This window comes from Simochromis diagramma, unplaced genomic scaffold, assembly GCF_900408965.1.
Source record: "Simochromis diagramma unplaced genomic scaffold, fSimDia1.1 OVJJ01000669.1, whole genome shotgun sequence".
NCBI classification, from domain to species: domain Eukaryota; kingdom Metazoa; phylum Chordata; class Actinopteri; order Cichliformes; family Cichlidae; genus Simochromis; species Simochromis diagramma.
Window position 1 is genome coordinate 5,095,437 of NW_024387458.1, and position 26,617 is coordinate 5,122,053.

A 26,617-nucleotide genomic window follows, 5' to 3' on the forward strand; every position below is an offset into this window, starting at 1 on the left:
AACAGCCTCAGAGCATGATGCTGCCATCACTCTTAGGTTTGAAAGCCTCGCATACCTCTTGTCATTGTGGCGAAATAGTCTTTGCCTCAACTGACCATAAAACTTTACTCCAAAACACATTTGTCTTGTCCATGTAGGCAGCTGAAAATTTCAGCTGAGCTTAAAGGTGCTAATTTTGAAAAAGTGGCTTCTTTCTTTGTCCATGGTGATTAAAACTCACTTCACTGGACAGTGACACTGGTGTTCTGCAGTTTCCAGTTCATGGCAGGCCTGGGTTGATTCCTGGGTTGTTCCTGAATGTCCCAAGTAATTTCCTCTCGTCTCCGAGGGTGATAGTTTGCCAAGGTTAGAAGAATACCTAAAGATCTTCTCTGAGTTCCTTGGTCTTTCCTATTGTTCGGAGTATTGGTCAATCCAATGAGTGCTGTCAGTTTATGCTAGCAAAGAAAAACTACCAGTTGTAGCCAATCATGATCACTTAAGACAACTTAATGGCCTTGTCAAGTTAAAAGACATTGTAATCCCTTCAGCACCACTTTAAACAAAAGATTTCAGTGAGTGTTTGTATAAAATTCATCTTGCATGTATGATTTTGATCTGGTGAGGACTGGAGTAAACCCAAAATAAATTAAAACTTAGGAACCCAGTTCTTGTTGGGTCTGTGTAATCTATACGGTTATTCCACACTGAAAACAGTTGAAAGAAATTACTACCATTCAGTGCCTTGATGAGTGGATGTAAACTTCTGACCACAACTGTATATGATCTTACTTGGAACTTTTTCTCTCTAGGGCTATTTATCCACTTCAAAGTAGTTGCTTTTTTTTGTTAGCCTTAGCATCTATTAGCAACCCTAATTTCAAGTTGGTTAATTTATCAGTTTTGTGTGTATCAATCAAGTACATGACCCATGGTGTGCTGCAGAGATATGGACCCAGACACGACTCGGTATGCTAGACAAAGTCCACAACCCTACCAGTACTTTTTAGAAGTAATTTACTTAAAGTTAAATCAAGCTATTTGATTCAATCAATCAATCTTAGTTCAGGGTGATGATATCTCCCCCCTGACCTGTCATCCTGGCTCCCCCTCGCCATACCATGTTGGAACAGTGAGCTACTTGTTGTTTCACCGACCCTTACTTATTTTATGGATACAGATGCCCCCAGAAAGGAATCCGAACTTGTGATCCTCCACTCCAAAAGGTGTGTAGTCTTGCCACTACGCTATACAGCTGGCCATAAATAGTATGTATTAAATAGTGTATATATAGTCACTTTAAGATAACATTATGGAGTCAGATGAATTATCACGTTCAAATGGCATTTATTATATTAGTAAGCAATGATTTAGTGTGCCTTCTTGAATTTGGTGCCTAACACCTGTAATCGACTTCTTTTGTTCTCTGCAGTGGTTTTCAAACGTCCTGCCTGAGGCACATCGAAGGGCAAGCCAGAATTTCAAGGCACACAATGGAGGTAGCAATCGTTATTGCTACCTCCAGTTAAAAGCTCTTTGGGTTTTAAAGTGTGTCTGTAGAGACTTTGCATCGTTTTAGTGCTAGTTAACTCCAAATGATGCATTTAGCCAGAAAGCTGTTGACATTTTACAACTGAACTTGTAACAGGTAGCTTTTGCAGTTTGTTTTTTTTCCCCCTCATCTTTGTGGTTTTGTGTTGCTGTCTCCAAACGAAAACGTTTCACCACCTCACAAATGTTATCCTCCCCACTATGAGCCAGAATATTTCAGTTATGCTAAAATATCATCTTTTAAAGCTCAAAGGTATGCGGCCATACCTTGGTTGGTACCATAACCAGTTTTACCAGCAGATGGTGCAGCTCCACCCTTCCAGCTATCCCTTAAACTGCCCTCCTGAATGACGAATAGTACCTGGCTACAACGGGTCAGTCTAATTTGAATTAAGAAACACTTGATTAAAATTCTCATCACTATTCAGTAACATTTCTTTCAGCTGTGTTAAAGAATTCTCAGGACTTCAGTTTGAATATTATTATGAGTATTTATTAAGCAATCTCTTCAACCACAGTCAGGTTTATGGATTGAATAAGCCTCGAATGTGAGAGGAATACAGCTCTTAAAAATAAAACAAAACCAAAAAAAAAATCCCTAATGCGATTAATTTAAAATAAAAACACCATATCCTTATATACAAGAGGATGGGGTGGGCATGTGCAAGAGGTGCATGGGGTTTTGTGGGGCATGTATGATGGTGGGTTGGTACAATGGGAACATCTCTGAAGGTGGGGTAGAAAGGAGGGCGTGTTGGGGCTGGCTTTAGTACATGTAGCCTTTGGAGTAGGGCTGAGGGCCCATGTTTTGAGGGGCTTGTTCCGGGGTGTAAGGCACCCCCTCGTCCAGGTGCGACAGAGGCACTGTGTCCTCCTCGTTGACGTAGCGCTCGAACTCAGCCTTCAGGCTGGGTCGCTGATTGTCGGGGAAGGCCAGGGAGATTAGAGCCTCGGGCTCACAAACGAACTTGTAAACGTAGCGCTCCCCAGCCACCTAGAGAGAGAGAGAGGAGGATTATTTAAAATGAAATACGAATGCATTTGTAAACTAATATTTCACAGTTTCTGTAGCCTCTGAGGGCTGCAGAGACTAAGCACCCAGTATAAGAGAAAACTGGGAGATGTATATAAATATAAAAGTGCTGGAAATGTGTTATATCCACTTTGACAGAGAACACCAAACTGTTTCCTTTTCCTTTAACTATCCAGCAAGACGAGTGCACGAGTATATTCCTATTCCAGGGCGTCAGATACTAACTTTTTGTCTTAAGTTGTCACAGACAAATGCACAAGATGCCTTTTCGGAATATTTGGTGTGAGAGTTTATGTTCCTGTTTTTATGGAGCATCCAGTGTGTGGTGATATTTAGACAAAGGGCAAATCTCAAAATCAGCACCTCTCCAGCCTTTTACTGAGTGAAAACAAAGCAAATCAGTGTATTTAGTGTACTGAGACATGAATCCAGGGGTTCCTTTGCAAACATTCATACGTGACAAGTTGCAAGAGGTCTATTTTTTTTAATAACTTGCCAGTGCATCAGGCACTGACATTAAGGGCACTTTTGTGCATCTTTGACTGCCCTCTGACAACTGGAGGCGCTGTACTGAAAACCTATGTGGGATTACTTTGGTTCCCAGTAGATTTAGTGCTGGCTGCGTTTTGTACCTTTTGCATGATTCCCTTCTCGTAGTAGTAGCGCAGAGAACGGCTGAGCTTGTCATAGTTCATGGCTGGACGGTTCTTCTGCATTCCCCACAGCCTGGCAACCTGAGAAAGAAGAAATAAATCAGTTAAAAATGTGTTTGCATGCTTTTAAATAGTGTAAAACATAACCTTCCTCAAATTACATTTCAAGAAGATCGAGTCTTTTTGCGCTAATAGTTGGACACAGGTAGTTAATTCCACAGGTTGCCCACTAGAGGGCCTCAGTAGCAAGCCAAACTTCCTTCTGCTATTAAATTCGACAGTATCAACATGCCAAGACCAGGGCGAGTCCTCACATGTGGATTCACTTCCTTTTTATGTAACCATTACCACTTGAATGCAACCAGAGTCCCACAGTGTTTGCAGTGAAACAGGAGTCAGGGCGGGTTGTCGGGGGAAGGCCATAAAATACAGCCCAAAATTTGAACCCTGGGCTGATAAAGCAGCTCTGCCTCTTATAGGAAATGAATGCCTCACATTAACCCCCCCCCCACCCCCCCCACACACACACACACAAGGGGAAATAAATCAAGGAGTTGTGCAACAGTGGATAAATTTTCTGTTGACAAACACCTTGGATGTAGGAAGAAACCGTAAAGCTTAGGATGGGGGGGGGGGCATTGATATTCATGACTCAGGAAGACAGGTTGTATCCCACAGTGGCCCAGCAGCCCCGTTTGATCTCTGAGTGCGCTCTCAGCTCTAATTGCGCTTGTAAAACTCTTACCCCATTCATTTTTAATGTACAGTAAAAAGATAATGGAAAACACAATATAGGCCTGTCTGTATTAGGGCCCACCTAAATGGAGGCGCTCTGATATCCAATCAAACTGCAGACTTAAACATTGCAAAAATGTCTGGACTTAAGAAATGTGAGGAGGTGAGAGAGAACAGGGGTGTTGGATGTTTCTGTGATAGTGCTTGTCCTTCATTTATCAATCCAGTGCGTGTTGAATAATGTATGGGGGCCTAATGGAAGATGGATCAGAAAATAGGCCTATGAGGAAAGTGGCCAAATCCCCCTTCTCATTGAAGGTGCTACCTAGATTACAGCAAACCCTCACTAAATTTATTTAAAGAGTATCCTTATCATATTAATGTCACAATCACTACCAGTGCTATCAGTGGACAAGGCCACACAGTAATGTGTTAAAAATAATGCATTTTATATCGCAGTAGTATTTTTTTCAAACATTTAAAGTGATATTGTTACTGCAGAGAAAGCTCCAGTTAAACTAGAACTTCTTTTAAAGTTACCCAACAAAGTGAGATGTGAGATCACATATGTCTGACACTCACTGGATATTAAAGTCTAAGGAACTTAGCAAACTGAAACATAAAGATGTCTCTCTTAAGAGCTAGACAGCCTCTGCATCTGTGTATGGCCATTTTCAAAGATGCATTAAATCTAGTTTATTTATGTAGTGCTGCGCAACACCTTCTGCCTCAGGGTGCTTTAAGGTAAAGACCCTACAACATTTGAGAGAGAATCCCAGGAATCAGACAGTCCCCTCTGAACAAGCACTAGGTGACTGTGGGAAGGAAGAACTCCTGTTTAACAGGAAGAGACCTGCAGCACTGATCGAATGAGCTTCTGAAAGGTTGCCCCTGTACTTCTGTAAACAAAAGTGTAAAAGATGGACATGACTACTGGACCTTAAAAAGTTTAGCAAGCATCGCTATGCCTTAACCCTTTAAGACCTACCATAGAACCAAGTCCGCCAGAGCTTATATTATATTTTTACATGCTGTTGTGCCATTTTTGGGAGCATTTCAAGTTGCTATACATCAATATAACCATTGCAGCCTAAGTTTTAATAATATGTCTGCATTAAGTGCATAGTAATTACATAAATTGCAAAAAAGTGCAGTAAACTACCAAAAAATTGAAAATCGTTTTTGTTTTTTTAACATATATTTCTAGTTAGAGAAATTTAAGAGGCTTATCCCTCAAAACTGTAAATACAAAAAAGTTGCACAAAATAGTTTCCTACCACAGGAAATTTATTTTGAGTGTCTTCATAGTTTTATTTTTGAAATACACCAATTTCTATACATTGCAGGAAAAACGAAAATATTATAGTGCAAATTTGCAAAAAAAACAGCATATGCATCAAAATAAACTATTTCCAGCAGTGCAATATGAGTCCTAAGCATCCCAGAAACGACACAGAAAGTCATAAAGTCAAAGATAACTTTTAAAAACACCAGTATAGGCTCATGAGGCCCTGATGGTAAAAAACTACATTTCCGCGAAAATGACGCCACTTCCGGTTTCGGGCAGGTCATGGCAGACATGTGAAAGTTCGCGCTGACGTCTATTCCAACATAGGAAGTGTTACAAACAGCTGATCGGATCAGCAAAGCGTGTTTCTGAATATTATGTTTTTGTTCCTGCAAGCGCTTTTTATGCAGTTTTTGCAAAGCTATATGTGGAAGGAAACTGTGACTTCGGGCAGGCTGATGGCATAAGATGTAAGTACAACTCCTCCGGTTTCATATGCAAAAAAATTTTTTTGCGCTAGTTTACTTGGTTGCAGAGCTACCAGGATTTAAAAATAGTTACGCAAAACAGAGCGTGCCCGCTCCGATCGATTTTAAAGGGTTAAACCTTTGTTCTTTGTAATGGCCAGCAGGGGGCGGCTCTTCTTGTTTCAAAGAATTTCATTTTGTATTGAAGTCTTGGAAACAACCATTGACTCACTTTTACTGGGATGCCAGCGAACTCTTTCCTGATGATTTTATGGGCTTAGTCGTTAGTTTAAATTCATGTGACTACCGGTGATGGTGAAGGATACTGGTAATAGACATGTGATGTGGGAACTACACTACACTACACTACACTTTTCTAAGCAGCCACATCCTGTCTGCTGGTTATAATCAACTGTCAAGTACAAAACAAGAAAAACGGGAAATGAGAGAATCGCTTTCGGTGTGGAAGCCCCTTAATTTTGTTTGCAATTTATGGTCATTCTAATAGTTAGAAAGGATGATCATTCAGACTCTAACCAGAGTAGATAATACCGTTTCAGTTACAAATCATTAGCCAATGAGTGTGTGGTTTCACAGTCTGATTCATCCTCTGTTATCAAATCGGGTTAAAATAGTAAGACCAGTGGGTGACATCATGATGGCTAGCCTGGTCGATTATAGCGCATACAGACAACGCTTCCCCACCATCTTTGATTGAAGAAAAAAAAAGGTCGTTTATAGTTCAGACTTACCTCTTCTGGTTCAATTAGTTTGAATTCCATGCCGCGGCCTGTCCAGGCGATGAAGTGGGCATTGCCTGGGTCATCCAGAAGGGCCACCAGGAACTGCCAGAGCTGCAAAGAGCCACGGCGCTGGTAAGGTGTACCCTCACGGAAAAGACCACCCCCTTCCTGCTTCACCTCACCTGGACGAGGAATACAGAGGTACTCAGTATGTTTATAGGCCTCAAAATGCTTTCCATCTATTTCATGTAACCAGGAATTTAGAGATTTGTTGCCCTATGTGCACTGTGGTTTATCTCCAGCCAGTTAATGTGATAGTTGATATATTTTCAGCACATTAATGCATCCGATCATTAAGATTCAATCACTAAATTATGGTCTAAAGTACTTCTTGCTGTGCAAACAAGAAACATTTGACCCCTAACAGCCTAAAAGTGGCTTAATTCTAGTAGGATAAGTGCATCCGTAGGTCATCTAATCTTGATTTTTTTTCCCCCCATGTTTGCATACTGACGTAAACCCAAATCCCCATAAATGTCAGCTTGCAGCTAAAAAAGCCAGAGCATGTTGAACTAGAGGCAAATAGAGATAAAAGTAAGGGGCAGTACAGGGCAAAAAGAAAGAAATCAAGCTTACTACTTAGTAAGGTAAATGGACACTGATTGGTGTTTGGTTCTCGGTTGTTTACCAGGTACTTGATATGTTGTACACAGGTGTTGGAACACGAGATGCACAGCTAAGTTACTGCTGTCGTCTCTCAGAGAACTTGCACACTTGACTGGTTCAACGAGTGCTGACGGCCTCAGGCTCTTCACTCAATCTCCCTTAGCATCAATAACCAACAACACCATGGGAAAAGCTTGTTTCTGTGACAGAGGAGCCCTGCCTGGAGGGTACAAGGAAACCAAACCCACTAACTCAGTTTCTGAGGACACCGGGATCCTTCTGATGTGTGTATAATATGATAGACAGTAAGGCAGTAGTTCCCAACTTTTTTTTTTTTTTTTTTGTACTATGATGTACCTCGGTTTCCAGCAGTTTCATTTTCTGCAACCACCATGACCCCACATTAACCAATTTGCACGCAGATAAAATGGGAAAAATTGGCTTCTGTGTAAGAAAAACTAGACGTTGTTTTACTCCATACTGTCAGTACACTGTGAACATTAAAATGACGTGTAAATAATAATTATTGCTGCTCTGTTCACTTCGATTCTAAAGTGCAATTCACTTTCTGCAGCAAATTGCAAATGTATACCACTTTCTTGCTTTTTGACCATCATTAAACGCATTTCTTTTTCTTCTGCTTAGCCATTTACTTTTTTTTTTTTTTTTTTTTTTTTTTTTAAATAAACCATTAACCTTTCTTCTCAAACTTGTTAAGGTTCACTAAAATTGTAATAGTTGAGTTAATCCTTTCATGTCCCCCCACAGCGACTGTAGTGATACCCTTGGGGTACTTTTACTTCTGGCAGAGAATCAGTCATGTAAGAGATTGAAGTAAGTGACTGTGTTTCCTGTGATTTTCTTTTCTTCCTGTTGTCACTAAGTAACACCTGTGTGCTGTGCATTTGAAGTTGTGTGTGTGCATGCAGAGGGGATATGTGGTAAGCAGGCTCACCTTCGAACTTCTCTGGAACCACACGGGAGTCATTTTCAAACAGATAGCCTAAGAGACGAGGGGGGAGAATTGTGTCAGTATTTCAAATGGACTTCATCCTGGCACAACAAGGTTGTTCATCTGGAACCAGTGGCAAGCTTTAAATATTGTTCAACCAAAATAACTCGCAACATTAATGCCCTTTTAGTATACTAGACCTGTGATATCTTATATGCTGAGTGCATCTGAATGAGATTTCAAATTGCCGAAAATGGTCTTGCAAACAATGGTAAAGAAGGGAGGGCTTGTTTTCCTTTTTGCTGGGGAAATAGTGTGCTTTTTCTAGGACTTATGTTTATTCAGGGATTCTTGAGGCAGGGGTGAGGCGAGAGCCTCTGCCAATGGAAACAGACACACCACTGGTTGGCCAATGGAAGCACGCACACTCTAGGCCGGTTAGCCAATGACCGCAGACCTCTAACCAGAGTAGATAAAGCTTTTGAGACAGGGCAGATTGGGTACATGCAATTTCTGTATACTGACATCACTTAAATTCCTTTAACTCCATAATAACTTTTATTGGAGGCCTTTAAAGGGCATTATTGCAGTAGAATGCAAAACATTCACATTACCTTCGTTGCCATGCTGGGGGTTTGGGTAGCCCTCATTGTGGTGGTAAATAGAGGGACATCCAGGCACATCTGTAACAGAAACAACGAACTACAGGTTAACAAATTGAACCGACATTTAGATTATGGCATAAAGTGTACCATTTAGAAATCCCTGTAAGGTGTCAAGTCAAATTAAAATGCAAGGATTGGCTGCTAATGTGCTTTCCTAAGCACTACCTGTTTGAGAAAAGTGGGTGTATTAGCTGGATTTAGTGGGATCATTGTGACCTGCAAGGGCAAATGCTGCATTTATCATATCACTTCTCTTGTCCCTGGTGGTATTTTTAGGCCATGAGCAAGCACCTGCACCAGACCAGAAAAGTGGTACAGTATACAGTGTCTGCACTTTGTCTGGGCACATCGTTGGCTCGCTCAAATCACTGATATAGATTTTACACTGCTCTTCATAAACCTTCCGGCAAAATTCTCTGCAAGTTGGGACAGTTGTGAAGTGCATTTCACATGTAATGTGAGAATATTGTTTTCCATTTCCTGTGACCGAGCCACTAACCTTTGTCTGTGTGTTTTTCTCTTTCTTTGGCTAAGCATACAAAAAAAAGGTGACTCATTGCCTATTATAAGAGCTTGTTTGTCTGTTTTTTACAGTCTGTCAACTGTATCAATGAGCCAAGCAAGTGTATAAAACTGAAAGGTGCAGCTCTTTGCCTCTGGCTCTGACCGTGACTCACTCCTGGGGAATGCAGCTGCATCTCTGCGACTGTGATAAGATGCCACTGGGGAAAATCAAACCTCCATTCCAGGGCAGCGGCGCTCGATCATACTGTAAATAATATGTCTGCCAGAGATGGCAGGCTCTCACCAGGGATTGATGGGTAGACTGGGTGTGAGAGCACTGGGGTTAATTGTCTGCTCCGTGGCATGACCATTCTGCGTCTTTGATTCAACACAATAGCAGTGATTAAGCGATGGAATGCCAATTTGTATGTGAAACTACGAGTCTCATTATCTACCCGGCTTTTAAAATGAGACTGTATACTTGCGGCATTTGACTGTCATTGTTCACATTGTGCAGAGTGAAAGAAAACACTGGTGGTGTTTTTTATTACTCGCTTTCCATTACGTGCTTCTGACATCAAAATTTTGGGATAGAATTTCTTACAGTGACACTGTAATTCAGCAGAAAATAACAAATAACTGAAGGAAAGTGTCTTCAGACCTGCCTGTATGTATGCAACCTTGCAGATGTTGCGGCTGGCATGGCTGGGTTTTGTATGCTGCACATTAAGAAGCTCAAGAAGATCGATCTACAAGTGTGTAGTATGTACTACTTGATCACTTAAAAAAAGAAAAAAAGAAAAAGGCAATAACAACTGTCCTCAATCATTGCTTAGGACATTTTTGGGATGCGGTTTCTATCGTGAAGACTCCAATTCAGCTGCCTAAAAGAAACATCATTTTCCATTTAAATGTTTGCAAAATGCTTTTGGATTTTTATTGACGTGTTAAAAGAAAAAGGTTCTTTTAGACCAGCGGTCCCCAACCTTTTTTGAGCCACAGACCGCTTTAATGTCAAACAGTATTTTCACGGACCGACTTTTAAGGTGTCGCGGATAAATACAACAAAATAAAATGATACGACCAAGACAAAAACTGTGGTATTTTGTAAATATAATAATAAACGTGAATTCTCGGTGTAATTGTGTAACTTTATTAGGAGCGTCCTCCTGAAGTGCGCCAACAACATTGAGAGTAACATCCTCCTCTCTGCCCCTTAGCGCTCTATGGTCGCTATGGTAACGCGTAAATATTTCTTTCAAAATAAGACACACAACTACAACACGGGAAAAGACCCAGGGAAACCTAGTTAACTACAAAAAAACCTGAAAACCATAAATTTCACACCTGAGCCACAACTGTCACGGCCCGGTACCGGTCCGTGGCCCGGGGGTTGGGGACCGCTGTTTTAGACCACCTGAGATCCAGTGACTGACTTTTCAATACAGATGTTAAACACTGCTCAGTAACAGAGAGAGAGAGTACATGTCCTTGAGTGCAGAAAATTCACTGGTAATCACATCCAAGTTTTAGGCCCCTGTCACTTTCTATTATCCTGCACACAGTCCAGTCACTTGTTGTATAATCGTCTACAAAAATAAAGATAAACTTTGATCTTTCATGTCAGATCAGCCTCTGGATTGGTTAAAACCCATATCAGAGAGAGTCTTTTAAGGAAACCCCACCAAATAAAACTTGCTCCTCCACCTAACAGTTATCCACAGAAAAACATCCTTTGGTACTTTCCCCCATTTCTTTCTCAAGGTTGTGTGACTCTTGCCATTGTTACTGTGAAAACAGCAAGTCAAAACAGTCAGAAATTCTGTTTTCTTTGGATTTCAGCCGTTTTCAGCACATGTGCACATGTGGACCGCTGTCAGCCCTTTAGCCATTTTAATACAGGTGAACGAGGATGCTAAGTGTTACTTTTCTCGCTCATTTTAGATTCAGGGAGAAGCCAACAGAAGAGCTACTTTGTATACTCGCTGCTGGTAGTGCTTGTTGTTAAAGTGCCTGAGCTGGCTACCCCACCCCTTACCTCCCCCCATTACCCTTCCACTCCCTCCCCTCACCCACTCCCAAAGCCCGGCCAGTGAGAGGTTCGAGTTACTGTGGCCACGCTCATTTTTCCATTATGAGTTCATCTGCCTGCAGAAAAAGGAAGCCGCTGGTGCAACATGAAACCCTGGAGCACTCCACCGGGGACTCTAGTCTTTCCAGTGCCCTCCATTTTCTCAATGAAATTCCTCTGCCTCTCTCTCACAGAGAGCGGTGAAGGGAGGGAGCGGGATAAGGAAGGAGGGAGGGAGGGAGGGGTGTAGCTACAGCAGAAAAAAAACATTTTTTTTTCTCCCTTTTCACTGCAAAGTGTCAGAGGGTTGAAAGGAGGAGTTTTGGAGGCTAAGAGGGAGTTGAGTAGGAGTGCAGATACAGTGAAGAAGTTTGTTTGCCTTTTGGACATTTTGTTCTAGAGTAAGCAATGTACACAGGGGAGGGTTTTCAACCCATTGATTCGCAAGCAGTCTAACAAGGAGAAATGCTCTATATTTGCTGTTTTGAGTCCCTCAAATGCTTTTTTTCCTCTAATATGACCATTAACTGGTCGTGAACTATTTTCTGGATCAAAAGACAAAAAAAGATTAGGACATGCCACCCAGGTCTTGGAAATTAATAGAGTAAAAGAATTTTAACATACTCTTCAACTGTGTCTTTTGGCTCTTGTGCAAAACCTTTACATGCGCAGAAAAAGAAAACACAGTTGTGTCCATGCCAAACAGAGTTATAATCTCCCAGTAAAAAAACAACAACAAAAAAACACTGTATCATTGTGCCTGCAATGCCTTGTTTGCAGAGAATGCTTTGTATACGGTCCTTATCTCCATCACTATGTAACATACTGGCACAATGTGTCTCACTTTCCCATCTGTTTCCTTCTCTCCTAATCTCTGTGGTCACATCCACTGCATTTCAAGATGGATGAAGTCCCAAATAAAGTTTTTCCTCTTCTTTTACATATTTTTCAGTTGACTTTGTTAAACAGTGGAACAAATCTGACTAAAGCAGCTGTTACTTTCAAGTCATTTTTTAGTCCACGGCATTGCTTAAGTCCTGAACATTGACATCTTTAATCAACACCCAGTAATTGTGTTGTCCTGTTTTTGCAATGCCACCTGACCAATCAGAGCGTGATTGCAGAGGGTCTTTATTGCTCACCTGGTTCATAGGTGTAATCTGTGGGCTCCTGCTTGACCATCATGTGGGCTGGTGGGAACCGATGTGGGTGCGAGTGTAACTGTGGGTGTTGGTGTGGTCCATGGCCATGGTTGTGTCCGTGTCCATGCCCCTGTCCACTCACATGACCCGGCCCCGCCATATGGGCTGCCCGCTCATACAGCGGGTCCATGTATTCTTGCTTAAAGCTTTGCTGCAGGTAAGGCATGCAGGGGTCAGAGTGCTGCCGATGGTAGCCAACACCACCGCCACCCCCTCCGCCCCCTGGCCCCCCACCGCCACCCCCACCTCCACCAGTGGTGCAGTGGCCAGCTGGGGCAGATGGCATGCGCTGAAAGGCCTGCGCTGGTTGGGGGAACTGAGGGCACATGGGGTCTCCTGAAGGTCCCTGAAACCTGGAACTGGGAAATGAAATAAGGCAGTTTAGGATGCATTCGTCAGGAGAAATCAACATAATATCCAGAATTCCCAATGGTAAGATTTCAGTGCCGTGTCACCTGGCGTTCATGGGGTAACTGTTGCTGGGAAGTGGCTGGGAGGTGGCACCTGGGTTCATGTAACCAGCATCGGGCCGTCCGGCCGTGGCAGGTTTGGGGGAGTAATGCTGCTGCATGGGAGACATGGGGGTCCCTGGGCAGGAGCTCTTTGCTCCTCCTGCTGCCCTTTTCTGCTCATAGGCACTGTGAAGTCAAATAACACATGAATACACTCGTGACAAAAAAACCATCCATGCATGACTACACATGTCACAACAGGGGTGAGCTGTTTCTTCAATGAATACAACAAACAAAGCAAGAGTTCATGTGCAGGGATTCAGTCAATAACGTGTGATAAGAGTTTACATGTGGGTTGACCAACTTGGGCTTGGTCATTGTACACTTTTGTTGAGAGAAAAAGTAAAATAAGCATTTATTTTGTCTTTGGTAAGAGTGGATGTCTAAATATCTGAGGAGGCAATTAATCATCCTCTTGTGTCACTTCAGAGTTCCTCCCCCACTTTCATACAGCAGAAATTAGTTGTTACGGTTGCCACAAATACTCATTGCTTGAGGTGTGCTTACTCATTGCCCATCGTTTAGCAGAAAAAATGCTTATAGCCGCAGACTTGGTTGCACACTTTTGATTCCAGGTCAGCCACACTGGCCCCATTGAGCGGGCAAGTTCACAAAATTGGGAGGTGTGATAAAGGCAATTTAAGACTTGCCATTGTCATCATCATGCATGGCAGCGTTTACAAAAGTGATGCAATGACTGCTGGTATACTGCACACTTTGGTGTTGTCTCCCATTTTGTGCAACGTGGCACAAGTCTGTGCCAGCCTGCTGATTCCCCTCCACAGAGATCTCTCTGATACAGATGACACCATCACAGAGAAGTTGTTGCTACAGTTGGAAAGTTTGCAGAAAAATGTCACCACCTTCAAACTTTTCCTCCCTGTTTTGACTTCTTGTATCCTTATTCCAGTGTTGTTCAGGTTTACTACCAGGATTAGACTGCAGCGAGTCGAGCGCACGTCAAGCGAGAGCAGCTCTCTAATGTGTCAACCATAAGCCAAAAACAACACCAAAGCACGAGTAGTGGTGACATTGCTTTTGTTTGTGCTGTTGCGTGCCGAGGCTTAAATTTAGAGGCGACGGTGGTGGCGGTGCTTTTGCCCTTCAGCTTTTGAACAATTTGCCCGAGGGGGATGAGGCTTGCAGTGATTTCCTGTATATCAAGCTTCAAAACACTTAAGTTCGTGACATGACATCGTATTTTCTTTATTTTAATTGATGTTTTATTTTTTGCATTATTACTTTTGTGATCTCCATTGTTTTGTTTTTGTTTTTTTAAAGGTGTTGTACAAAAAACTTACTGTGACTGAAACTATCCTATATTGAAGAAACAAGACTGTTTTGTCTGGATTGTCTCGAATAATCATGAAGGTAACTTTTGATGTTTGATGGCATTGTTGATGAAGAAATCCCAGAGATAAAATATTAAAAGTTCGACAGATTCAACCAAGAATTTATCTTCATAGTGAGATAAAGATAAGTTGAATGCACCGTTTTTATTTGGGTGAAGTCATCCATGACTAAACATGCACTACAGTAAATACCTGGCATAAAGGCACTGCTCTCCACTGGGGTAGCTGAAGCTCGGTTTGTGGCTACAAGACTGGCTGGGGTCGGAGCCCGGGCTCTGCGGTTCCTTCTTGATGGTGACTGGAGGGCTGTGAAATGCCACCGCTACAAGAGACAGTAAACAGAGATGAAACTTGGCGCACACACACAGGACAACTTTTGTATATTCTTTTGTCATCCAGCCCTGCCCTGATACTACTGCTATTAAGCTCAAAGGCAAAAACGGCAAAAACAAATTCTTCTGTCTGCACAGGAATCTCTTTTACATGCCAGCCTAGATGCTTTAGTGACTGTCAACTGCAAAACACAGGGCAGCAGATAGACACGTATAAACACACATACACACACACACACTTACATAAACACTGACAGGGACAGGCACACAAAAGCACACATGTTCGCACACGACCACATTCCAGCAGTCATTTGAAAGCGCAGAGTGTCCTCGCCCACTTTTCTTCGCTCTTCCAGACACAACAGCAGTCAAAACTTCCTCTTTCAAAGTTAAGCTTCGTGTTAAACTTCAAGTTAAACAACTGTACGGGCCAGAGAGATGTCTATGGAGCGATGAAAGCAAATGTCACAGCTCTGTTAGAACGGCATATACACTCAGCATTCTTTCCGATTTGGTATCCAGATGTCAGCCTTTGCTTGTATCCTTCTTTTTTTGCATTTGATGGCGAGATAAAAAAAGAAAGCACAGACAGCGATAACAGATAACCTGATAATGTGTCATGTGCTACAAAAAAAAAAAAAAAAGTTTCAGCTTCTTTTTAACTAAATGTTTTTTTCCATATGATGATCCCCCAAAGGAATCTACTCAATCTTTAACACACCAAACTGTCCATCAAGCCAGACTGCTGGAGGGGACCTTTGCCTCGACGGCCACAGAAACCACCCAAAGTGGAGCTTCAAAATGTGCCGAGGGCTTGTGTTTATTATGTGAGGGGAGGTTTTCACCCGGAGAACTGTACAGGATGTTTTTCTGGTCCCGACAGGGTAAACAGCAGCAGCTGCGCACTTCCAGCTGGGGAGGCATGTATTTAAGTGTGCGCATGTGTGCAGGAGCGCGCGTGTGTATTAGCAATCTCGGCTAGTCTCTAAGTGGGCTGCGTGCATAAAAGTGTGTATCCCTTTTGTGTGTGGGTGTGGGTGTGTGTTCAGTGGGTGTGGAGCTGACGGAGCAGACCACACTGAAAGCTCAACCCAGGTAATTATATAGCATCGTCCATTCACAAAAAGAGGAGGAAAAAGAAGTCTGGCTCTACTGAATGAAGCCCAAAATGACTGTCCCACTAAAGCAGGAGGTAGAAAGTGAAACAAAATGGAAACTGACACAACATTACAGTGACATAAACCACAAACTGCCTCAGGGATCTGCTGTTAAAAAAAAAAAAAGAAATAAAAAAGCAACATTAAAATAGTTTTCATTAAATGGTTGTACACTCTGTCAACAAACATATGTAGTCACATGAAAAGAGTTATTATTTTGCAGGACTCTTCAGAAGCTTTGTCAGTTTGCTGGTCTGAAGCTTTCCAGTGTGTGCTAACACAATTCCACCCCATAGTCCTACCATTCAATGCTTAACAAACTGAGATGTAGCTCTTGACCTTTTTTTGGCAGATTCTACAGGCCTCGGTGTGTTAAACGTTAACGTTCATGAGAGTATAATTAGAAAAAGACAGATTATTTGGAAGGGTTGCCAGGCGACGACCTCTTGGTGGCAGAGCTCAAGTTTGCAAAGTTACAACTGAACAAACCACGACACTTCTGGAACAGTGTCCTTTGGACTGATTAAGACCAAAGTAGAGATGTCTGGGTACAATATACAACATATGATGATCTGGGCTTGTTTTGCAGTCATTGAGGCCATCTGCCCTCCAGCTAAAGCTTGGGCCAAACAGAGACATACAAGAGTGTCATCCCAAGCACAGCAGCAAATCTACAACAGAAAAACCTATGAGATGGATGCAGTGGTGCAATCCACACCTAAACCTGATTGAAACTGATATAAACAAATGTCTGCAAGCCTTGATGAACTCATGTACACTGTAAAGAAAAGAGGGCTAAAGTCCCTCCACAGTGACCTGAGAAACTGATGAAATCATATAGAAAACAATTACCTGAAAACATTGCTGCTAAAGGTGGTTTTTACAAGTTACTGAATAATGGGATGTACTTAGTTTTGCAGGACTGTACAAGTGTAATACCTTTACACAACGCTATCGCTAAAGTAATAATAATAATAATATTTAGTTGATAAAAAAAAAGTTTGGAAATGCCAACAATTCACCCGAGTTTTTTGCTTCTCACTCACTAGTTTCACACACAGCAGAACATTTTATATATGGTCCCATTTACAGTAAAATAAGAAACAAAACAAAAATATACTACAGGGTGTGACATCAACTGCTGTCCAATATACCTTGCCCTGCCCTTTATTATTTTCCCCTCTCTGAGCATGTGTCACAAATACCCTTTTTAAACATTTTCAATAACACCTACGCATATCCAAAATCCTCTGCCAACTGCTGTGGATTCAAACTTGCAATTCCTGTTCGAGTGTTTGTTTTACTTTAACCTGAATGCCTTTGAGAAAGCAAACACATTAAATGATAAATTATGTGATTTCAGAGCGCTGCTCATCATCATATCCTTCCTATTTTTGGTCTGTACTTACTCTCCCATGGCAGGCAGGCAGGTGAGGAAGTGTTGGCTTTAGTGGAGGATCAACAGGATTAGAGAGCATTTACCCAGATTTCCCAGACAGACGCGATGGGATTCCAGCCTCCTCTAAGTCTCCGACAGTTTGTCTGCTAGCACACAGAGGCTGGCACATGACCGCTGCTCTAATACTACAGCCGTGTTTGTCTGTTGACATCCCCATCTTTCTCTGTCTTGGTCATGAACTGCAGACAATCCTCAGAGAGAGTCCACTCACAGCGCGGCCAAGCAGAGCCGCTAATGCGATTGGCAGGAATATTGCCCTTGATGTGGCTTTCAGTTCATGATGATGTTCCATTTCAAAGAGACCGGCCGGGTAACGGCGTCAGCTGTACTCAGAAGGGTCTGGGTATGTGTGTGTGTTTGAGTTATTTGTGTGTGACCTTTCTGGAATATTAATTAATCTGGTAAATGAGCACCATGCAGATTTGTGTGTTTGTGTAATTTGCCTGCGAGTGTGACTGCTGTCGCATGGGGACTTCGATTAGACACACACACAGAGAGTTGGTTAAACATGAATACAGCAATTTCTGAGAGAATCTGCAGTCATTTTCACTAAAGGAACACAATCGCACTTGCAATGAATGATAACGTGTGATTTGGAAAAGCACTGTGCTGACAATGGCCTAAACATGCTGGGTCCCTTAGTGTAGATGGATCCATCTACACCATCTATTGTTAATGTTTATCTACACTAACAAGTGACAATGATTTATGAAATCTGGGGACTGTTTACTATACATAAGTGTTCAGAGGCCTATTTTAAGCAGCCAAATCTCCTGTGCCCTGGGGCAGATTGCACTCCATTACTCAAATTTATCATCTTACATTTTTTAATTCTTTCAGCTATGCTAAAATGTGTGCTACTCCCCAGACATTACAATCTAGTTCTTAAGAGTACCATGACATCAGTTTTAGGACCTGTAAGGCTCTGATGGCCTCTCTTTTCTGGTTAGGGCCACTTTGTATCTTTCTGCTAAGGAAGCACACAAAGTTGTATTGTTTCCGTTTGTGGACATTTTGTTGCTTCGAATTTCTCATGAAACTTGTCATAGAGTTCTTGTACAAAGAAAGCTCTTTTTGTTTTTTCTTCCCCAAAAGAAATACCCCCGCGGGCGATGCTTCAGACATCATACAATGAGCCAAATGTATCACTTCTAACAGTTTTCACATGTGTACTTACGTAATTGGAAAAGGGTGGGTTTTTGTAATTAACCCTTAAGACCAGTTAAGTCTTTAACATATTAACTTGCTTTAGATAAAGTGGTCCACTGGGCTGACTGGAGCTAAAAACGGCTTCTCCAGCACATCCCTGTATCTGTAGTATCAAACCCATGAGTGAAAATGCTCCCTGAACCACTTCTTCATTGTTTGAGTTGAACGAATCCTGGCATTATCATCCTGGAATATGTCTGTGCCAGCAGCGAATACAAAAGAAAACTCCATTTAAAATGGAAAAACCTGGTCTTTTTTTTCTGACCTCATTTCAGGTCACATCATAAGACTGCCCCTACTGGCTTGTACGGTAGCCACGAGGCGTGATGGGAACATCACTTCATCCCCTTCTCTTCTTACCCAGAGGCATCCATTGGTCTGGACCAGGGCAAATCTGGATTCAGACCATACAGTGTTTTCTTTACCATTGCTCCAGAGTCCAGCGTTTATGCTCCCCAAGCAAACTAAAGCCTTTAATTTTGATTAGCCTCACTGATAAGTGGTTTTCTTAAGGCTACACAGCTGTTTAGTCACAATCCCTCGAATTCTTTTTACACTGTGAGCGTGGAAATGTTCTTAATTTCACTGTTAAACACAATCAAGAGTTTTATTGCTGATTTCAATGATTTTATTTCACCAAGTGTTTAATGAACCTCCCGTTTCTGACTGCATTTATTTCTCAGAGATGACTATTATTCACCACTATGTCCTTCCAGGTTTAATGGACAGCATTATTAACTCAGTTTTATTTGTTTCAGTAGATTTTCTTAGGTTTTTTTTTTTTTCTTCACTTGATGTGGGCCACCAATGACTAACTCTTCAGACGTGGAATAACATCTTTTCCATGAACACGGGATGTGTCTTCCTACATGGTGCTTTAAGAAATAAGCTATTGAGTGCATCAGTTGGGGTTAAATAACCTGTTGCCAGCTGAAACATATTATTCACTGCAGTAATTATCCAGTGGAAGGCTCTTACCTGTTTGCTTAGTGAAATCCAAGTGGGGACTTTTTTTTCCCCCAGGTAGTGTATATTGTTTAAGGTGCACATGTGCATGCAGAAAATCTTCTTCTTGACACAGTAAAACTTTGATATATTAGAGCTAGAATGAAAAATTGGGGATTGCCACAATAAAAAAAAAAAAAAATGTTGGGACATTGCCATCTTTAAAGCCAAGCTGCTGGTGTATCTTAAAACATAATCTGGGAATAAGTGTAACATCCAGCTCCAGGAATAGTCATTAAAACAAACTCTGGTCTCCCCCAACTATTACAAACTCTCTGGTATATCACAGTAAATCTCTCTGTCCAAATGATGTCAAATTTGCAGCTAAAGTTTATACGGTGCTGGCAGTCTTGTAAACGGATCCAGGGAGAGTTATGTTCTTCCACGTTCACTTCTCTTCCTGCTTTTATTTGGGGCAGTATAACCTCCTCTAACTGCTTTGTTAAATGTTACATCATCACAGAGACCCTCATATTTCATGGTTTTAGGGGGAGGGACAGTTTGTGAACTTAAACATGGATCACGGAGGAAACTGAAAGGTGTTTAGAAGTCAAGAGACAGATACAGTACACAACAGCTTTTGCGTTGTAAATCAGACAATTTTGAGATAACACAGAAGTATATATGGTAAAATAAATGTATGCGAGTGTATTGATGTGTATGCCTTTCCACATTTCATGCACAGGAGTGTATAAAATGTGTGCAACGTCTGTTAGATTCCCACCACCTCTTAAGGTCAAAGGGCTCTTCCTCAATCCAAACACATCTCATTTCCTCCTTCCTTATTTTGTCGTATTCTTTGCCATTTGCACCCTTTTTTGAGCCCTATGTAAAGGGATAACCCTGAGCTAAAGACAGGGTGGAGATGCGCTCTTACATATGTAAATGTTGGCTCTTAGAGGGGGAGGATGCAGGGTGAAAGGTGATGGTCATGGTTGAGTGCTTTAGGAAGTAGAGGGATAATTACATTGGGTAGGTTTCCATTCAACAGACACCTACCACAAACAAATGGCATAAGCAAGCACGATCCCCACACAGACTCTTCACTACACAATGGTCTCCTCAGCTGAGCCATATGGAGTTGGGGTGAAAATGTCAGGAAACACTATTGGGGTTCCACACAAAAACACAAATAGTACTGACACCGACTGATATTTTAAACCAGTTTTTGCAAAAATCTCTACGATCGCCTTGATCGAAAGAGACAGAATGATGGGATTAAACTTTCATGAACTGTATCAGTCAAAAATATTTTAATATCTTAAGTGAAGGAGCTGCTGCGTGCAGTTGACGAGACCTGGCTATGAACTCTTCCATCTTATTTTGGACAGATTATTTCCTACCATTAAAGGCTCTAGTGTAGGGAAATCCAATCTGAAGACAGGAGTGCATCTGGAGAGTCTTACGTTGGATGTTTATATGCTGCTTGGCCAAGTGCTAAGCCTCTGGAAGTCTGCAGCACACGACAGCCTCGCTCACAATAACTCATTGGACATCAGCCTCGGTGTCAAACAGGGTGACTGGATCTTGCTAAAGCGAGGAACTTGTGAAGCGTAACGTAAATACACACTTAATGCGTCCAATCATACAAATAAGATTCAAGTCGGACTCTTGGAGGGATCTTCTCGGGGTTATCTGGAGATCTGGTTCCCGTCTCACATGAAATGTGCTGTACATGTGCAGAACGAATGACACGTGGCCTCAGCGTGCTGCACAGCCACGTTAAAAGCAAGCTGCAAAGATGGCCTACACCTGGTCTCCCACTCTTTCCAATTGATCTCTTGTGGTGAGTGATCAATAATAACAAGGATGCCAATTATGCCACGATGGTTTTAAAGGTTAAAAAGGAAGTTATTGATTTACAGAGGCTGTGAATCACGTTATTTGCTTAGTGAATACATTGTGGTGGAGACATAATAGGAGAATGCCTGGCACAGTATAAAAGAATCTAAAAGCATTTAAAGTGTAGGTTACATCAAACCTATAATGCATGTGTTGACAGTCAAAGTTTTGCACAGACTGGTGGATTTTACTTTGTGAGACCAAGCGTATGGTCTAATTCTAAGTTTATATAGTTTGTTTTGTGTGGGTTCTCTTTTTTTAAACACTAAACAGATAAAAATAAATAGATCGCAGCTGTGTACCTGATTTTTGAGCTTCATATTAAATGACTAATACCGCATGTTGAAGTGAATGTTTTGGCCTAGTAAACAGAGAAACAAATGCTTTATTGCATTACTTCTTTCAATTTTTACACCATTTGTCATGGTCAAAAACCGGTCAAGTCGATGTACATATGGAGACCAGGGATAGCGCTAACATGCAATTCCTCAATCCAAAAACGAGCTAGTGTGATTGCACATGCTCATTAGGATTCCCTCTCTGCTTGTGGAAATGCTGTGTTACTTTCTTTCTGCAGAGATTCAAGGGCAAAAGTAATTTGAGGTAAGAAATTCACTTTTTGGACAAATAGAACAGAAGTAGTTTGCTTCTGTGTAAAGTTCAGATGAATGAATTGAAATTTACATCAGTTTATCCAGTAAAAATGAACCATGATCAATGAATATGAATGACCCATCCTTATACAGGTGCTACCAGCTAGAACACATTTTTTAAATCATGGGTGCCATATTATTATAAGCAATCATATTAGTAACAATTGCAGGAACCTTGTTTAATTGTCTTCCTTACCGTTTCACTAAACTAAATTTTGTAATGATATTTAAAAATTAGAGTACATCTTTTTGTAGAAAATATATACATCTTATGTGTTATGTGTGCATTACATCACACACTTAAATATATCATGAATTTCAATTCTTTTCCTTGTTCATTTTTCCCAGTTTAGGGCTGCATTTTTCATGTGCATTTTAAGAGTCAAAAGTGCCCAGTAATTGTGAAATAGAGCACCAAGGGCAAATCTTAAAAATCACCTAAATCTCATTTATCAAAGACAAGCTATAACTATAGCTAAAATGAGTGTCTTCCACATGTATTTAAGAACACAAGATTGTAACTTTTGACTGCACAAATTACTTGTCTTTATCTAGTGCACGTCAAAAACCTTAAAAGGGGGAAGTTTAAAAAGTCAAAATCTGGTCACAATGTGGTACTGACTTTGGCCAAGTTTCTACTTATGTGTGAAAATGTGCAAGAGTGAGAGCAAAAAGAGAGCGAGGGAGGCTAGGCGAACCAATGTGATCCAGACCGTTTCGAGCCTGTCCGGTGGTGCATGGAAACATGTGTTGGGCATGTGTGCATGCTTTTAAGGCCGCTGCACAATCAGGAAGACGAACTCACCCTCGTCTCTGGGAGCCAACGGGCTCAGGAGTGGCTTCACTGTCTGTCTGCTCGGGGGAGGCCCAGGAGTGTTGGCTCCATTAGTGTCTGCTTTATCAGATTTACAGATCATCTTCTCTCATCTGATAATGGTTCAGGCTACTTGAATATTTAAAGAACGGTTGTCAGATAGCTGCCAAACAAGCCTAACGAGATTGATGGAAAGTACAATAGTATCAGTAGGGCGGAGAGATGATTTCTTTGGATAGCACAGTGGCACTTCTGACAAATGTTTTCTGGACTTTGTTGGCCGTTGGAACGCCTCTGGTGCACTGTGTTGCATTGGCTAACAGGATGTAGATCTAAATGACACTAAACATGGGAACAACAGTGACGCTACAGTTTTGCAAGCATCATAGTATCACTTCCCATTTTTTGAAATCGAAACAATATTTTTTTGAAAGGGGTGTAATTGTTGTCTTAACAACTAAACTTAGATTTCTTCCCCCAGAATTCCTCCTACAGTACAACCTTGAATCCTCAGTGAACTGGATCAATTTGTATCGATATTGCTCTCGTTATAAGAGAAATGGGAAAAACTGAGTACGAGGGAGAGAAAATAAAGTATCAGGGGATCAGAATTTAATTGGTAAATCTTCTGAAATCATATGTTTTCCCTATTGTCCACTTCACTTTCAATTGTGCAGCGCTGGCTTTTTATAAATGGCCATTGAACAGCCATAAATCTTGGAGCCTTATTGCTGTTTAGTGCAGGCGATACAATACATTCCTGTCTTGGGACGTGCCATGAGAGGGACATCCCGTCACAGGCGAGAGGTGGATGTAATTAATCTGGAACAATATTGACTCTCGACTCTCAATCCCTCAGCCCCCAATATAGCTGTCCCCTCTTAATGTTTAATGTAGCGATCGATCCACCCCCTCACACTGTTACTGAAATGATATAATGAGCTGCCCACCGGGGCATCTCGTGGATGTGAGTGTGCAGTCGTTCACGTGTTTGCGAGAATGCATGCCTTTACGTATTTGGAGGTGAAATCTGCCTCATCAGAAGGAGGAGATAACACACTGAAAGGCCGGGACACCTTGCTTGAAATTATCAGTGAGCATGCCACATCCACAGCTCTTCCCGCACTTCTCAGAAAGCCCCCACCCCCGGCCCTCTCGATAGTGATCTTGACCGTAATGCTTCGTGGCACGTTTGACCCGCTCCTAGCCCTCTACTTTCCCCTCCCTCTCCTACAGACTGATTTATCTCTGCTTTATCTTTATCAAGTCATCCATCAACCCTCTCCATCTCCTCCTGTTCCTCTCCTGGACTAGCGAGGATCAATATCAGCGTACGCCAGCTCTCAGCTCACGCTACACACCTTCTGCTGTGTGTCAGCAGGTTACTATGCATTGACCTCCTCTGCTCAGAAGCTGGACGTGTTTGGTGTGTTGATAACTGTGTTTGCTGAACTGTCTGGTTGGCCATGCATCTACTAATTTCTTTGTTTTATCGTAAAACTGATGGAAAGGCAGCAGCATTGGTACAAGAAAAACAAATTGGAGAGGAATGACAACACAGGTGGTTCTAAAGACAAATTTAGTTTGCAAAATTGCGAAATATCAAAGTCATTTTCTTACATGAGCTGTGAAAGCTGAAGTTGCCCCCTCTCAGTTCTAGCACAGTGTCAGGCTTTGTCTCTTAGATGACGGTGCTGTCTGGGTAGCCTGTGCAGAAGGGAGCACATGATGCCCACTTGCTTACTGGGAATTCACCAGACTTTTACTGTCCAAGTTATTCTCACATGGGCTCAGTTAGGCATAAGAAGTACTTTGTGCTAACAAGCCGGCAGGTTAAAGACTCCTTAACGCCTCAACTGACTGTGTTGGAGCTTTGTGTTCTCTCAAGCAGCTAAGCTGGGTAATGTCTAAAAATGTTGAGCGCTGCAGTACACATGATGATGGCCACCATACAAGGGACAAAGCCAAATAATGGTTTAGATGGGGTTGGGTTAAGTAAAGTATAAACAGTGCTAAAGTCTGAGTTCTGTCATGGACAGTCAAAACTTCTGTTTGGGAAAGTTACAAACTTAAAGTGATTATGACTTCAGAAAGGGTTGAAGACGAGGGGGAAGAAGTGGAGCTGAAAATGTTGGGAATAATTGTAATTATACTGGACAACTGTATATGTACTGTAGATGGTCATTTTACCAGTTCTCTCTTATTTTAAGTGTCTTACAACTTGTTTTTATGCCCTAACTGGAGCAAAACCCTATAAACTTTCAGGATATTGTGATTGAAGTGGACTGAAGGTAAACTAGACTCCTGCACCTGCCCTGGGTTCCGTTTTCGGGCCAATCACAGGTCTTTTCATACGGATTGGGTGAGTAAAGTCTCCAGATGACTTCCACCAAGGTGAATGGGGTTCGAGTCTGTTGAAATTGCCCTGGTGTGGGTGTGGTCTCTTCTGCCTAAGTGCTGTCCGTTGGGTACAGCTGACTCCAATCAGCAGTTAGAGGTACTTAAGGCCAGAGAAAGGTGAGCTCTAGGCTCAGCTGGTGAACTGTGTGTGCATCCTGCTCGATTACTCCTGCTCTGTGGAGAGGAGTGTGTTTGGTGATTAACATTTTGTTTTACTTACTTTCCAGGGCTTTGACCAACTACTGAGTTTTGTTGTGTTTCCCTTTAAAAAAGTGATAGCGGCTTGACCGTCTCTTTGAATTAGTATTGCTGAAACTTTAATAAAGCCTTTTAATTAAACCAGCTTGCCTCTTTCTCTCCTTTTTCAATCCGGACACTTTTTGTTACTTCCCCTCATCCCCAGGACCTTTAGGGGGGAACGTAACAAGTGGGGGCTCGTCCGGGACGTCTCGCACCCGAAGCAAGAATCATACGCCTTGTTACGTTCCCCTCTAAAGGTCCAGGGAATAAGGGGAAGTAACAGAGTCTCGTGTGAAGCCAAAAGTAAGCACCGACTTATTTTTAGCTTTTATGGAACGTGTAACGTGTACTTAAAAGAGATGCCTAATTGTCAAATCCAAATTGACACTAAAGTTGTAATAAACACTGATTATCATAACAGCCAACATGTTCAAACTGGCCTTTGTCATTGCAATTGCTGCTTCTTCCTATTATTATTCAATCAAGTTAAGCTACTGTTGTTTTTATGGCCTCACCCTCTTCCACGGCATCTGTTCCCCACTTTGGTCTGTGCTCTCCTTTAAAAGAGAAAAATTCCAGCTGCAGAAAGCGAAGCTGTTCATGTAAATAACACAGAAAGAGACAGGCATGCATATGAGCATCCCATCAACCCTTTTTTTCCTTGCACATACACCTCCCATCACTCTCCTGTAATAAAACACATACTGCTGTCCATTCACAGAACTATGCTGCTGACATGCGGGCTGTGCTGCCTGGCTCAAATCCCCCATGGCCCCCTGGCTTTTACAGGGCTGTTCTGAATCAACACAGGAGTTCAGCTTTAACTTCCCCACTGGAAGTTATTAAACGCCTTTTCCTCTACATTGTAGACATTACAAACTCCTTTTCAGTGGATTTGATTGCCTAAAACATGACTAAAAGATGTTGTAAACCTAAAGTAACTTTTATGTATATTTAAAAGGTCCCATCTTAACTGAATTTAGGACATTTAAACCAAACATGTGGCTCTAACTCCACCAATCAGAGAAAATACAAATAAAGACCTAGCAAAACAAACTCTCTGTATCACTGTAGTCAGTCAAAGACTGGCAGAAAAGAAGCCTGTACTTCTATAGGTGTTTTGGTAGAGGAAT

The 26,617-nt window shown here is 41.8% G+C and overlaps 1 protein-coding gene across 8 annotated transcripts in view; it reads right to left on the minus strand.

Moving 5' to 3' along the window:
• Positions 1–2,001: 2,001 nt before the first annotated feature.
• Positions 2,002–26,617, minus strand: part of etv4 (ETS variant transcription factor 4) — a 39,730-nt gene continuing 15,114 nt past the window's right edge. For 4 of the 8 annotated variants that reach the window (XM_040014009.1, XM_040014010.1, XM_040014008.1 and 1 more), the window contains 8 exons: positions 14,566–14,695; positions 12,965–13,147; positions 12,450–12,868; positions 8,682–8,750; positions 8,071–8,118; positions 6,459–6,631; positions 3,196–3,297; positions 2,002–2,524 (listed from right to left, as the gene is read on the minus strand). In XM_040014009.1, coding sequence (XP_039869943.1) covers positions 2,297–2,524; positions 3,196–3,297; positions 6,459–6,631; positions 8,071–8,118; positions 8,682–8,750; positions 12,450–12,868; positions 12,965–13,147; positions 14,566–14,695 — 1,352 coding nt within the window. In that variant the 3' untranslated portion in view covers positions 2,002–2,296. Of the gene's footprint in view, positions 2,525–3,195; positions 3,298–6,458; positions 6,632–8,070; positions 8,119–8,681; positions 8,751–12,449; positions 12,869–12,964; positions 13,148–14,565; positions 14,696–14,948; positions 15,384–15,426; positions 22,256–26,617 lie in introns of those variants that run through there. The other 4 variants (XM_040014006.1, XM_040014007.1, XM_040014014.1 and 1 more) reach the window with 3 other exon arrangements.